Here is a 13,665-nt window from a genome sequence, read left to right on the forward strand (position 1 = left end):
GTACACATGAGGGGGATGCAAAGACCGCAGCAGCGCCCACATCTGGACAGGAGGAGGATAACGTCGTCCTCAGCAGGTGGAGGGATATTACTATACATGCTATCCTGATGACCTTTCAACAACATATCTTTTTTTTTTGCCCGTTAGTATAAAAACACTTATTTTAGTTTCTTAAAAAATGTTTTTTTTTAAATGTTTTTAAACTTTTTCAAAAGAGCACTCACTGTAGGGAACCTGTCAGGCTATATCCGCTGACGCAGTATTTACAGGTACAGTCATAGAAAATGATTTTACTGGTGCACACTTATTCAAAACACTAATCCACCTGTTGGATCTAGTTTCCTTCTTGGATATATTTAAAAGTCAGCGAGTGTACATCGGCAGAGAAGCTAAAAAACAAACACTCTGGAAGTTGAAAGTCAAGAGCTGAGAGGACCCTCTTTTAAAGGACGCGTCATTTTAACCCAGCCAAGCACCTATTCCCATATACATACATACATACATACATACATACATACATACATATACATACATACACACACACATACATATATATACATACATACATATACATACATATACACACATATATATATATATACATACATACACACATATATATATACATACATACATATATACATACACACACACACACATATATATATATATACACACACATACATACATATATATATATATGTGCGTGTATGTATATATATATATGTATATATGTGTGTATACACATATATACACACATATATACATATATATGTATATACATATATATACATATATATATATATATATATGTGTGTGTGTATATATATATATATATATATATATATATATATATATATATATATATATATATATATATATATATATATATTCGTGGAGGATCTGATTCAGTGTCTGTTACACGATGACGTCAGATTGTCGGCCCGGATGTCCGAGCAGACCGCGGCAGTATTACTGTCATGTACTACAAAGCACCACATCAGGCTGACTTACTACGACTATGTCTGAAGAGCAACCTGCTGAGCAAGTACCCAGTACTCAGATACTAGGGGCCAGACGTGTTTATACAGGGTGTTACTACCACGCAAGAAAATACCGATACACGCGAGTATCACGATACCACCGTTCGCGACAATGTATCGATTCTCCAAACCACTGTATCGATTCTCGAAACCGCTGTATCGATATTTTATTGTTTACACGTAAAGGTTGGTGACAGACGTGTTGTGTTGTGTGTAACCCCGCGTGGCTACACCACGAGACAGGGCCGCACCGTCAGGAGCGGTGAACGCAGCAGTTATGTTGTGTTTACTGAGCTGAAAGCCCCTCTTGTGTGTTGTTGACCTGTGAATCAGGGCTACTGAGTTCATCTGTTGTACCTAAGAACATGCTGCTATCATTTCCTTTTGGTTTTTTATCAAAACAAGGGGGATGCAAACACTCATTTGCACAGCCAAATTGATATGTACATTACAGGACACCGTAGAGTTGGGTTACCGGAAGTCCCGCGAGAGTTGGAGACAACAAGATGGCCGAATAAGGTTCGCACAGTTACTAGAAAAGCCAGTGTGATCTTTTAACGGTGTGCCAGAGGGCGTGTACACCACGTGTCGAGGTGGCCTGCCTGCGTGCCTGCCTGGCTGTGGTGGCGGCGGCGCCCTGTATACGTGCGCCTGGCCCCTGGTGTGGAAGTATCGCGATACTTGCTCTGCAGGTTGCTGCAGGCAGCGCTTCAGTGTTTGGATGCTGAGGTTTAGTTTTCCTCCTGTTTTTTCATGTCCCTGCGAAGCCACGTCAGGAGTTTGTGTGTACCTGGTAGCATAGCCTGAACCGACATCCAAACCAGTTCCTTCTGAAAATGGTCTTTATTTCAGCGAAGAAGAGGGCAGCCGACTACCGAAATGAAGAAGAGGAGATCATTGCAGCCGACAGCAACAGTTTCTTAACACGCGTTCGCGTGAAGAGTAGTGGACTCCCCGTTAAGCTAGGCTACCAACCCACATTCATGACCGGCATTGATTAACTTGGCGTTATTGCCAATATATGGATTTCGGTGACGCTATCAACTCACACACACGTGTGTGTGATGTGCCAAGTGTGCGTGTCGCTCTGTAACCGATGTCTCAGAAACAACCATGACCACGTGAACCCTTCCTGTCAACAACGAGCTGATAAGCTGCGCAGCTTAGCATTAGCTTAGCTTTAGCTGCGCAGTTTAGCATTAGCTTAGCTCTAGCTGCGCAGCTTAGCCTTAGCCGCGCAACTTAGCATTAGCTTAGCTCCAGCTGCGCAGCTTAGCATTAGCTTAGCTTTAGCTGCACAGTTTAGCATTAGCTTAGCTCTAGCTGCACAGCTTAGCATTAGATTAGCTCTAGCTGCGCATCTTAGCATTAGCTTAGCTCTAGCTGCACATCTTAGCATTAGCTTAGCTTTATCTGCACGTTTAGCATTAGCTTAGCTCTAGCTGCGCAGCTTAGCAGTAGCTTAGCAGTAGCTTAGCTCTAGCTGCACATTTAGCATTAGCTTAGCTCTAGCTGCGCAGCTTAGCAGTAGCTTAGCATTAGCTGCACAGAAGTGGGACGGTAACGTTCGTTATCCGTCCGCAGGGCCAGGCCTGGGTGTGTGTGGACTACCTACATATTCAGGAGTCTGTCGGAGCTGAGAAGTTCGAGCACGGTGTTGGGGACAGCGAGATGCAGCAGATGGTACGTGCTCATGAACTTCTCGCTGCTTACTTGTGAAAACCTGCAGGTTTCCTTTTGTTTCAGTTCCACGTAAACCCAAAGTATACCTGCAGTTACGTGGGCTCTGTGTAATACTACATACAATGCAATACTCCATACAATGCAATACTCCATACAGCAGTACTCTAGTGGACCTGGAATTATGTCACCACCAAATCCCGCCGATCAGATCACACGGGTCCTGTGTAGAGGTAGTCAGCACGTTTACACGACGTTAGAACACGTGGATTTGTTGCGTTAGTGCGACTAAAACTGGACTTCTGAAACACATGTGAACGTGTTGGTCCGACTGGACTCGTACTAAACAGAATTTCTGGAAGCGGGACCAACACATCTAGATGATGCGGCTGGGGATGGAGCTACTCTGGCATGTGCACGTGTCAATCGGCCGCGAACTGGCCGAGGCGTTCTGCGCCTGACCCATAGTTCCCGCGGGCGGCGGTCTTTCACCCGGAAGTCGAACAGCGTAGTGTCAACATGGCGAGTGCTGGAGAGAGAACCACGCATTTCTGGACAGGAGGAGGAGACAAACTCCATGTTGTGTCAGCTGAAGGAGGTGACTATTCGCACATCTCATTTGTACCAAAGCTCAAGCGTAGAGTACGCGGGAAATGTGCAGCGCTGCCAAGTTGTCCATGTTTTCGCCGCGCGACATGGAACCCGCATGCTAACTTGTTTAGCCCCTCCCCCGTTGTACTTGACCAATTAACCTACTCCTCACATCCGGCTTCCCACCCGCAGACACGGCCAACTGTGTCTGGAAAGACGCCCGACCAAGCCAGAGGTAACACGGGGATTCGAACCGCCGACCCGGTAAACCCGCTTGCTAACTTGTTTGTCGCTTGTTTGGTATGTGGCCAACCGGAAGAAGGCCCAATAGCAACCAGCTGAAAGGGGGCATATCGCCACCTACTGTACCGGGGTGGGACGTACTTCTGTCAATAAATAGATTCTCCTCCGGTTCTCGTGTACTGGGACGACGACAGTAGTCCAGGTACATAGCCTGCTCGACTCAGCTGCGCATGTGAACGAACCCAGTGACTCTGTGATCTGACTGGATGGGTTTGATCAGTCCCCGCCCAGTGTGACGTCACAGTAGATTTCGAAATGGCTTTTATGTCTCATCGCCCGGTCACCTGGTGGCATAATTGCAGGTCTCTAAACGCGTGGCCACCCAAACGAGATGCTTTGAAGTGTTAAAAAATGTCACGTCCTTGCCTTGTTCCAGAATGGGAATGAAATAATTCAAATTTGACGGAGGACAGTAAGAAGGTGTGACACGGGTGGACCTGCGGGTCTTTGCATCCCTCAATACAGACAGAGAGATACAGGAGACGTATGACATCAGATGAAGGTGGTGGACGTCATGTGATGTGCTTCTTCTTGCCATGAGTGCATCGATATAAGGCACAGGCACATTTCCCCTCTTTCAACAGAGTGGCCCTCATTTTCACTTTTTTTAAATAATTTTTTATTCTTATGTTCCAGTACAAGAACCCAGTCGGGTGACCAAACCTGGATCTGAAGCAGTTTGCACACATCAGTCAGTCGACAGTTCACTACTGTCACTTCAAAATCTTTTTGAAAACAACTTTAACTTTATTTTCGTTGAACTGTAGAAACCCTTAAAGGCTGACCAGCGTCACGTGTCTCGGCAGACAGACTGCAGACTCACACGCGTGCAGCCCTGTTGGTCGGTGCTAAAGTTGGTGTTGTGTCAACTGAGGCTTTTCTGTTGGTTTCAGAAGTCTGCGATGCAGAGCCCTCATGTGACGGCTACCGTCTCGGTGGTTGGATCTGCTGCCGGTCCTCTGAAACAGGGCTTGTTTGGCTTCCTTTCGGGGTCACTGAAAGTCAGAATGAAAAGGATGACGCGGTGAAAGCATTCTGGCCCGCCAGGCGGCGGCGTCCTCAGGAGACGGGCGGTTCAGACCCGGCTGTCCACAATACAGACAGCTGGATTTTGTGTCTGGCGACTTTGGGTTTTGCAGCTTAGGTTAGAATTTGAATCTCAAATGTAAATTCATGGAGACCATCATGTTACACACACCAGTGTTTGCCCCCCTGACCCCAGCTGACTTGTGGCAGAAACAAAGGTGTGACAACAGGGACGGACAAAACAATCTATTTCTGTCGAATCGCAATAAGACTGCATTTGATTTTGTGCTGCTCACTTACAGCCGATTTTCTTCCGTCTAAAAACTTGCAGGTCAAATAATTCCTTTGATTAACAAAAAGAAAAAGACATGAAGTGACGTCGTACTCATAGTGAATTGTGACACGTGGGAAGAGACGGCAGAAGCACTGTGATCGCAATGCTTCGGTCATCCCACTGAGTCTGAGAGCCGGACGGTTTCCCTAGAAGGAAAGCTGAGTGGTTGTGGGTATGAGTGTGACATCACAGTCCACCAGAGTCCATCAGAGTCCATCAGAGTGAGGAAGAACACAGCGAGCAGGTGTCTCCTGACATCCTGCAGACCTCCTACCACCGTGCGGAGTTGCCGTGTCGCCTTCTGGCATCTCAGCTGTGTTCAGCTTCAGCAGAGATAGACAAGAGTTAAAGGAGGAGAGAGGAGGAGGAGGAAAGAGGAAGAGCAAGGAAGGAGGAGGAGGAAGACCAGGGAGGGGGAGGAGGGATGCGGCTGATCACCTTAATGATTCTAGTTCTGGAAAGTTCTGGAGGGAAACCGGGGTCAGAAGTCTGTCGGCCACCGAGAGGGTTTCAGTTCAGATCTCTGCAGGTCGTCCTCCACTTCCTCCCACAGGATAATACCCTCCCCCCCACCCCAAATACACACACACACACACACGCACACATGCACCCCCCGCCCCGCCCCGCCCCGCCCCGCAGTGGTTCTCAATGTCCGTCCTTGCCTCAGTCTTTCTATTGAAGGGTGAATGTGCTGATTTTAAATGTAAAAGCATAATCTATTTGCATCAGCTTGTGTGTGTGTGTGTGTGTGTGTTGTATGTGTATGTGTGTGTGTGCGTGTGTGTGTATACAATATTTCAGTATAGCAGTGTTGTATTCTTGTTTGTGTGAGTTTGTAGATATTTGTGTCTGTCACTATGTCCATATCGCTTCTGGATGGCAGATAGTGTGTGTGTGTGTGTGTGTGTGTGTCTAAATGCATTGATGTATGTGTTTAAAATGTATTCATCAGTTCTAGAGACAGTGTATGTACTGTGTCTGTCTGTCTGTCTGTCTGTCTGTCTGTCTGTCAGGGTGTGTCGATGATTGACAGGTGAGTCCTAGAGGCAGATGTTGTTGCTGAGCTGGCAGGTGGAGCCGGTCCCGGCTTGCGACAGGAAGAGTCGCCCGTTGGCACAGACGCATACCTCATAAACCGTCTGTCTGCTGCCAGCTGAGGAGGAGCTGGATGACGCCTTCCCCTCCGGTAACCGCAAGAGACGAATCCTCTTTGCATCTAGAGAGATCTGGATGAACGAACGAGAGAGAGAGAGAGAGAGAGAGAGAGAGAGAGAGAGAGAGAGAGAGAGAGAGAGAGAGAGAGAGAGAGAGAGAGAGGGAGAGCACTGAATTTTAATTTTCATGTCTGATATTATATACATGTACAAATTAAGTCACCTGTATAAGTAAAAAAAAGAAAGAACGAAAGAAAGAAAGAAGATATTACACCGGAGGGTGCGCTCCAATTATCGGGGCATCACGCTGCTCAGCCTCCCTGGGAAAATCTAGTCTAGGGTGCTGGAAAGGAGGGTCCGACCTATTGTCGAACCTTGGATCCAGGAGGAACAAGGCGGATTCCGTCCTGGCCGTGGAACAACGGACCAACTCTTTACCCTTGCGGAAGTGCTGAGGGGGGCTTGGGAGTTTGACCAGCCAGTCCACATGTGTTTTGTGGACTTGGAGAAGGCTTACGACCGTGTACCCCGGGGCACTCTGTGAGGTACTGTGGGAGTATGAGCTAACGGGACAGTTGCTACAAGCCATCCGGTCCTTGTATAACCAAAGTGAGAGCTGTGTCCGCATTCTCAGCACAAAGTCAAACACGTTTTTGGTGGGTGTCGGACTCCGCCAAGGTTGTTTCTTACCTCTGATTCTGTTTGTGATATTCATGGACAGGATCTCAAGGCACAGCCAGGGTGAGGAGTATGTTTGTTTTGGGAACCTCAGAATTTCATCCCTGCTCTTTCTAGATAATGCGGTTTTGTTGGCTTCATCAGAACGCGAACTCCAGCGCTAACTGGAGTGGTTTGCAGCTGAGTGTGAAATGGCTGGGATGAGAGTCAGCACCTCCAAGTCTGAGGCCATGGTTCTCACCGGAAAATGGTGGATTGCTCCCTCTGGGTTGCGGATGAGTTATTGCCTCAATTGAAGGAGTTCAAGTATCTTGGGGTCTTGTTTACAAGTGGGGGTAGGATGGAGCGGGAGATTGACAGGCGGATTGGTGCAGCATCAGCAGTAATGCGGACATTGTACTAGACCATTGTGGTGAAGAGGGAGCTGAGCCAGAAGTCAAAGCTCTCAATTAACCAGTCAACCTTCGTTCCAACCCACACCCATGGTCATGAGCTTTGGGTAGTGACCGAAAGGGTGAGATCGCAGATACAAGCAGCTGAAATGAGTTTCCTCGGTAGGGTGTCTGGGCTCAGCCTTAGAGATAGGGTGAGGAGCTTGGACATCTGGAGGGAGCTCGGAGTAGAGCTGCTGCTCCTTCGCGTCGAAAGGAGCCAGTTGAGGTGGTTCGGGCATCTGATTAGGATGCCGTCTGGGTAGACCAAGAACTCGCTGGAGGGACTACATGTCCACTCTGGCCTGAGAACATCTTGGGATCCCTCAGGAGAAGCTGGAGGGCGTTGCAGGGGAGAGGGACGTCTGGAGTGCCCTACTTAGCTTGCTGCCACCATGACCCGACCCCAGAGAAGCGGCTGATGATGAGATGAGAAAATGTAATGAGGCACTGTCACAAACTGATTTAATTCAACACTTTAAATCAGTGTCACTGTTGTTTCTTGTCAAAATGTCTGTTGTTTTTTCACATTCCTCTCAATCTCCAGCTGTTCTATACCTCTGTAGCAGATCTCCCGCCAGTTGGAATGGTTGATGGCAGCTTGCTCCAGTCTCAAGGGGTTGATACGACACTTATTCCGTGATGTTTTTAGCTGGTCTTTGTGTCGCTTATTCTGACCACCTGCGGACCGGCGTTCCAGATGAAGCTGTCCTTACAGGACTTGACATGGTAGGCATTCTTGAGGCATCCTGATGACATGCCCAAGCCAGCGCAGTTGGTGTTCAGTGACCGTGGCTTCTATGCTCTTGCAGTTTGTTCTAGCAATAATCTCAGCATGAGGAACATTGTTATGCCACGTGAACCCCATGATTCACTGCAGACACCTTATGTGGAACCGCTCCAGCAACCTTAAGTGGCAGCTGTATGTGACTCAGGCTTCACAGATGTATAGGAGAGTTGTGATGCAGACGGCTTGTAAATGGCAATTTTGGTGTGCAGGTGGAGGTGTTTGTTTTGGAAGACCTTATGTCAGAGTTTGCCGAAGGCTAGAGAGGCTTCTTTGATTCTATTATGAGTTTCATGATCAGTGTTGCAGCCCTCAGAAAGGATGCTGCCCAGGTATTTGAAAGATAGAGCAACTGAGAGTGGTTGGTGTTTTGTAGTGAAGACGGGCATAGCGGGTGAGGGGCTGGACCTCCATTGGCATAACACCTCAGTCTCGGTGGTGTTGACTGATAGACCCAGCCTGCTGTAGGCATTCACAACTGCAGCAAAGATGGTTTGCAGGTCTTCTGGTGTGTGAGCTACAAGAGTGTAGTCATCAGCATACTGCTGCTCAAGGCCCTGCACTGCAGACAATTTGGTGGTTGCCTGGAACCTTCAGATGTTGAGGTTTCCATCTAGCCTAAAGTCAATTGTGATCCCACTACTGTATTCCAGATCTTTACGAAAAAGTTTTGTGACACATAGAAGGTAAATGTTGATGAGTACCGGTGCCAGCACACACCTGTGCAAACATTAAAAGGTGCAAATTCTTGTTCTCCTATGGCCACCTGTGCCCTCATCCAACCATGGCACTGTGGTAGAGTGTTCACAAATTTGCTTGGACAACCAATCTTTTTCAGGATTTTCCAAAATAGCTCTTGATTCACAGTGTCAAAAGCTCCATGAAAAGGCCCTGATGTCCGTGGCACATTTCTTGTAGCTGTCTTACTATGAAAATCACATCCACAGTACTCCTGTTCTTCCTGAAACCGCGATGTGACTCTGGCAGCAGATGTTCTGTCAAGTGCATCACCATCCTGCATAGCATAACCTTTGCTAGGACTTTGCCTGCAACAGCTAGTAAGGATATGCCACAACTGTTGCCGTAGTCACCCTGTTTTTGTACACGGTGACAATTTTAGCATCCCTCCATTGATGAGGGACACTCCTGGTCCCAGACCTGCAGGATGTACTGATAGATCATTCTGGTGCACAAGTATCCACCTTGTTTTAGGAGTTCTGCTGAGACACCATCACTGCCAGGGGACTTATTGTTCTTGAGGGAGTTGATGGCTGCAAGTACTTCTTGAAAAGTTGGTGAGTGGTCAAGGTCTGGGATGGGCGGGCAAATTGGCAGATCTTCCAGGATGGATTGGTCGGTTGGTGAGTGCTGGTTAAGTAGGGCTTCAAAATGTTCAGCCCACCTTGCCAGGGTCCGCTTTTGGTCTTTCAGGGGTGTCAGTCCCTCTGCTGATGTTAAGGGTGTGATAGAGTAGTCCCTAGGACCATATATGTTCTTTATAGAGTTGACGAAGTTGCGCATATAATTTCTGTTACCATATGACCGAATCTCGCGAGCTTTGTTCATCCACCATGTATTTTGCAGAGTGCGCAAGGTTGTTTGTACCTCCTTACGTGCTGTTTGCCACTGCTGCTAAAAGATGGCAGATGCAGGGCAGTTGAGAGTAGCCCGGTGGCACACAGGGCTACTCTCAACTGCTGTGCAATGTTTCCAGCAGGGATGTGATGGTGTCGGAGTTCTCGTCGAACCAGTCCTGATGTTTTCTGGCTCTGTAGCCTATAGAGTCGATTGCAGCTTGATGTAGCAATGAAGTTAGGGAGGTCCATTTCTGATCCATGGAATTGTCAGAACTCAGAATAGCCTCAAATTCTAGTGCCATCATGCTTACAGAGTGATGGAACTCATTCCGTGCTGAGGCTGACTTCAATTTAGCAAAGTTCAGTTGCTTTTTTATGGGCTTCTTGAGATGCTGTGGGGGGCACACTTTGATGTGGAGCTTGGTCACAATCAGGCAGTGATCCAGCCAGCATCATGCACCTCTCATAGCCTGGGTCAGCAAGACATCACTAGTGTCAGTATGTCTTGTTATGATATAGTCAACAAGTGCCAGTGTTTAGATCGTGGATGCATCCAGGATGTTTTGTATTTGGTCTTCTGCTGAAACAGTGTGTTCATAATGGTGAGGTCATGCTCTGCACAGTGTGTTAGCAGCTTCAGACCACTTGCATTAGCCTGACCAACCCCATGCCTACCCAGCGCTCCACTCCATATACCAGTTCTTTCCTACCCTAGCATTAAAGTCTCCCAGAAGAAGGATCTCGTCCTTTTTTGGGATACGATGAAGGGCCTCATCTAGTTGCTGTTAGAAGCTGTCCTTCACACCACTGTTAGATGGTAGTGTTGGTGCATATGCACTCAAAAGAGTAGCATAGCATGCCTTTGCTAGGGGGATACGGGGGGTGGGGGTCATTAGCCTCTCACTTAGTCCGGTGGGTGTTTCAGTGAGGCTGGGTAGAATGCTATTCTTGCTTGCCAGTCCAACACCATGCTGATGTTGTCTGCCGGGGGGACAGCCTCTCCAGAAAAAGGTGTACCCTTCGCCTTCCTCTCTCGGGGAGCCTTCACCCAGGAACGTGGTTTCGCTGAGAGCAGTGATGTCCATGTTGCAGCGTCTCAGTTCCCCAGCAATCAGCACAGTCCTTCAATGTGGTCTGTTGCCATCATTGTACTTGCTACATCATTTTACACCTCCTCCATCATGACACCTGTAGCTTTTTATCTTATAATACGCATGAGAATGGACCAGGGCAAATAACCACCCTTCACTCCATCATGTCTCATGCACCCCCCCCCCACACACACCCACACACACACACACACACACACACACACAAAACGGACATATGGGTACACGTACATTAACCATTCTTCTTCTTTCGGCTTGTTCCCTGTTTCCCAGAGGTCTCCACAGCAGATCTGATAGTTTCCATCGGTACCCTGTGAGGGCACAGCACTGATGGCGGTCTTGTCAATCCGCATAATGATTTGGTCAAATTTTACGTCGGATGCCCATCCTGACACAACCACTAACCCTAACCCTGGTTTTAAGTTAATAAATAATCTGTCGGTGCGCAGGACACAACACGAGGGAAACAGAAATTGTGAAGGTTTTCCAGTGCATTACGTAAAAATACCATATAGAAACTGAACACTATATAATGAGACACAATCTATAAATTAAGCTCTAAACAATTATCACTCCGACAATATCAAATAGATTCCAATATATTAAATATCATTTAATACCACATACGAAGGAGGCCGGTATCCCATCTCAAAAAAATCTGACACCACACATTTTACACTTTGAGCAGTTAAATCCGATCTCTGCCAGATGTTTGGAAAAAATGGAGCCAGGTCACATCGGTGTGGTAATGTTAATGTGTAAATGCAGCCGGAGTCGCCCCTCCACAGCATCTCCTGGTCTCCTGCTGTTCATGGAGATCCTGTGTTCCAGTGGCCTAGCAGAGGAGGGAGCGCTCTCCTGCTATACAGAGATAAAGGGTCCATTACCAGGCACCTCGGGGAAGAACCGCATCAAATGACCTGGAACACCTCTACATAGTCCCAGTAGACCTGGAACACCTCTAAAGAGAGTCCCAGTAGAGCTGGAACACCTCTACATAGTCTCAGTAGACCTGGAACACCTCTAAAGAGATTCCCAGTAGAGCTGAAACACCTCTAAAGAGAGTCCCAGTAGAGCTGGAACACCTCTACATAGTCTCAGTAGACCTGGAACACCTCTAAAGAGAGTCCCAGTAGACCTGGAACACCTCTAAAGAGAGTCCCAGTAGAGCTGGAACACCTCTACATAGTCTCAGTAGACCTGGAACACCTCTAAAGAGAGTCCCAGTAGAGCTGGAACACCTCTACATAGTCTCAGTAGACCTGGAACACCTCTAAAGAGAGTCCCAGTAGACCTGGAACACCTCTAAAGAGAGTCCCAGTAGAGCTGGAACACCTCTACATAGTCTCAGTAGACCTGGAACACCTCTAAAGAGAGTCCCAGTAGAGCTGGAACACCTCTACAGATAGTCTCAGTAGACCTGGAACACCTCTACAGAGTGTGCACGTGAGTCAGTGTGTGTGTGTGTGTGCATGTGAGTCAGTGTGTGTGTGTGTGTGTGTGTGCATGTGTGTGTGTGTGTCTGCATGTGTGTGTGTGGGGTATACTGGACGTTGGTGTCTCATGCCCAGCAGCGTGCATGCTAATGGCGCCGGCGGTACTGGGGGGGGGGTGTGGTGTGTGTCCTGTCGGTCGGTGTGAGTGACGGGTGAAAAACGGACGTTTGGACGGCACCTCTAATGGAGTGAGAGAGCGAGACAAGTCCAATTATATGAAGAGGTGGCAGAGCGACGCACTCCTTCATTAACACCCACACCTCCAGCAGGAGCGCTGAGGGGGTTCTGTTGAGGCGGAGGTCTGCAACCGCTCACCACAATTACTCCATTACTTTTAATTGTCTCATTTAGGAATTGGTTGAATCCAAGGGCACCTTCCAGACAGTCTCTCTCCCTCCCCCCCTCTCCCCCTCTCTCTATCATGTCCTTTATTCACTGGTTGATAAAAAAGAAAAGGGAAGGCTTTAACTTCTCCGTGTGGCTTCATGGGAAACTTTTCTAATCCGTCCTGGCTGACTGTAACGGAGCTGACGAGGTACGGGAGAAAATCCTTTTATCAGGACAACAGACCTCGAGAGATTCACACACTTTCGCATGTTAACAACTCAGGAAAAGTGAAAGGGAAAGGAAGGAGGGGGCAACCGAGGAGGAAACGAGAGGGCGATGAGAAGGACACGCACGGACGGAATCAGGAAACAGAAAGAAGGTCAACAGAAGGAAGGACAGAGTTGAGGAAGACGATATATCACATATTCATATTATACTGATGGCGTCTTGGATATGAATGGATGTTCTGTCACCAACAAGTCAGTCAACTCTCCGCTACACAACCTGCAGACACACACATCACTCTCCAGACTCTACATTTAGATGACTGTCTGTACAGCTTGGATCCGCTTGTTGTGTTTTGGCACATGGAGAATGAGTAAATAAACCAATACATCTTCTCATGGCCCATACCTCTCCGTCTTTGGACTCCAGCCGCAGCTCGTTCCGGCAGGTGGCCTGGATGTCTCCGGCCTCGGCTAAGATCTGGACACCTTTAGGAGCCTCCATCAGGAGAGAACGGGTGGGAGACTCCAGCCTGGAGAATGACAGGAAGACAACACACCACCTCAGTATACCACTCTATAGACCGTCCATAGATGGATGGGGATGGCTTCATATACATGTATACGTATGTGTACTATTCACACAGGATTATGAATAGTACACATGCGTATACATGTACACATGGCCTTTGACGTTACTCAGCAACATAAATACGTGTGAACCCTGAAACAGATCCAGGCAGTGGTCACAAGAACAAGGTGATCGATTGTCTGAAGCTGTTAGAACAAGACAATGTAATTGACATGATTTTGTACCACAGATTATACCCAGGGGCGCTACACCTAGTCTGTATGGTTTACCTAAGATACATAACCCGGATGTGCCACTACAGCCTGTTGTCAGT

The 13,665-nt window shown here is 47.7% G+C and overlaps 1 protein-coding gene across 1 annotated transcript; it reads right to left on the reverse strand.

Annotated features, from left to right (window-relative positions):
- Window positions 1-5,724: 5,724 nt before the first annotated feature.
- Window positions 5,725-13,288, reverse strand: sgcd (sarcoglycan, delta (dystrophin-associated glycoprotein)). The gene is made up of 2 exons (XM_056285133.1): window positions 13,170-13,288; window positions 5,725-6,203 (listed from the first exon to the last, which is right to left on the reverse strand). Exons 1-2 carry the CDS (start codon window positions 13,263-13,265, stop codon window positions 6,018-6,020), a joined length of 282 nt encoding a protein of 93 aa, XP_056141108.1. The 5' UTR covers window positions 13,266-13,288; the 3' UTR covers window positions 5,725-6,017.
- Window positions 13,289-13,665: the final 377 nt, after the last annotated feature.

Source organism: Lampris incognitus, chromosome 8 (genome assembly GCF_029633865.1).
Source record: "Lampris incognitus isolate fLamInc1 chromosome 8, fLamInc1.hap2, whole genome shotgun sequence".
Taxonomy (NCBI): domain Eukaryota; kingdom Metazoa; phylum Chordata; class Actinopteri; order Lampriformes; family Lampridae; genus Lampris; species Lampris incognitus.

Excerpts from the sequence above, each read along its gene's own strand:
- sgcd (XM_056285133.1), bottom strand. The coding sequence starts at position 13,265 with ATGGAGGCTCCTAAAGGTGTCCAGATCTTAGCCGAGGCCGGAGACATC. Across the intron at positions 6,204-13,169 it reads TGGAGTCCAAAGACGGAGAG|ATCTCTCTAGATGCAAAGAG; the intron begins GTATGGGCCATG and ends TCGTTCATCCAG.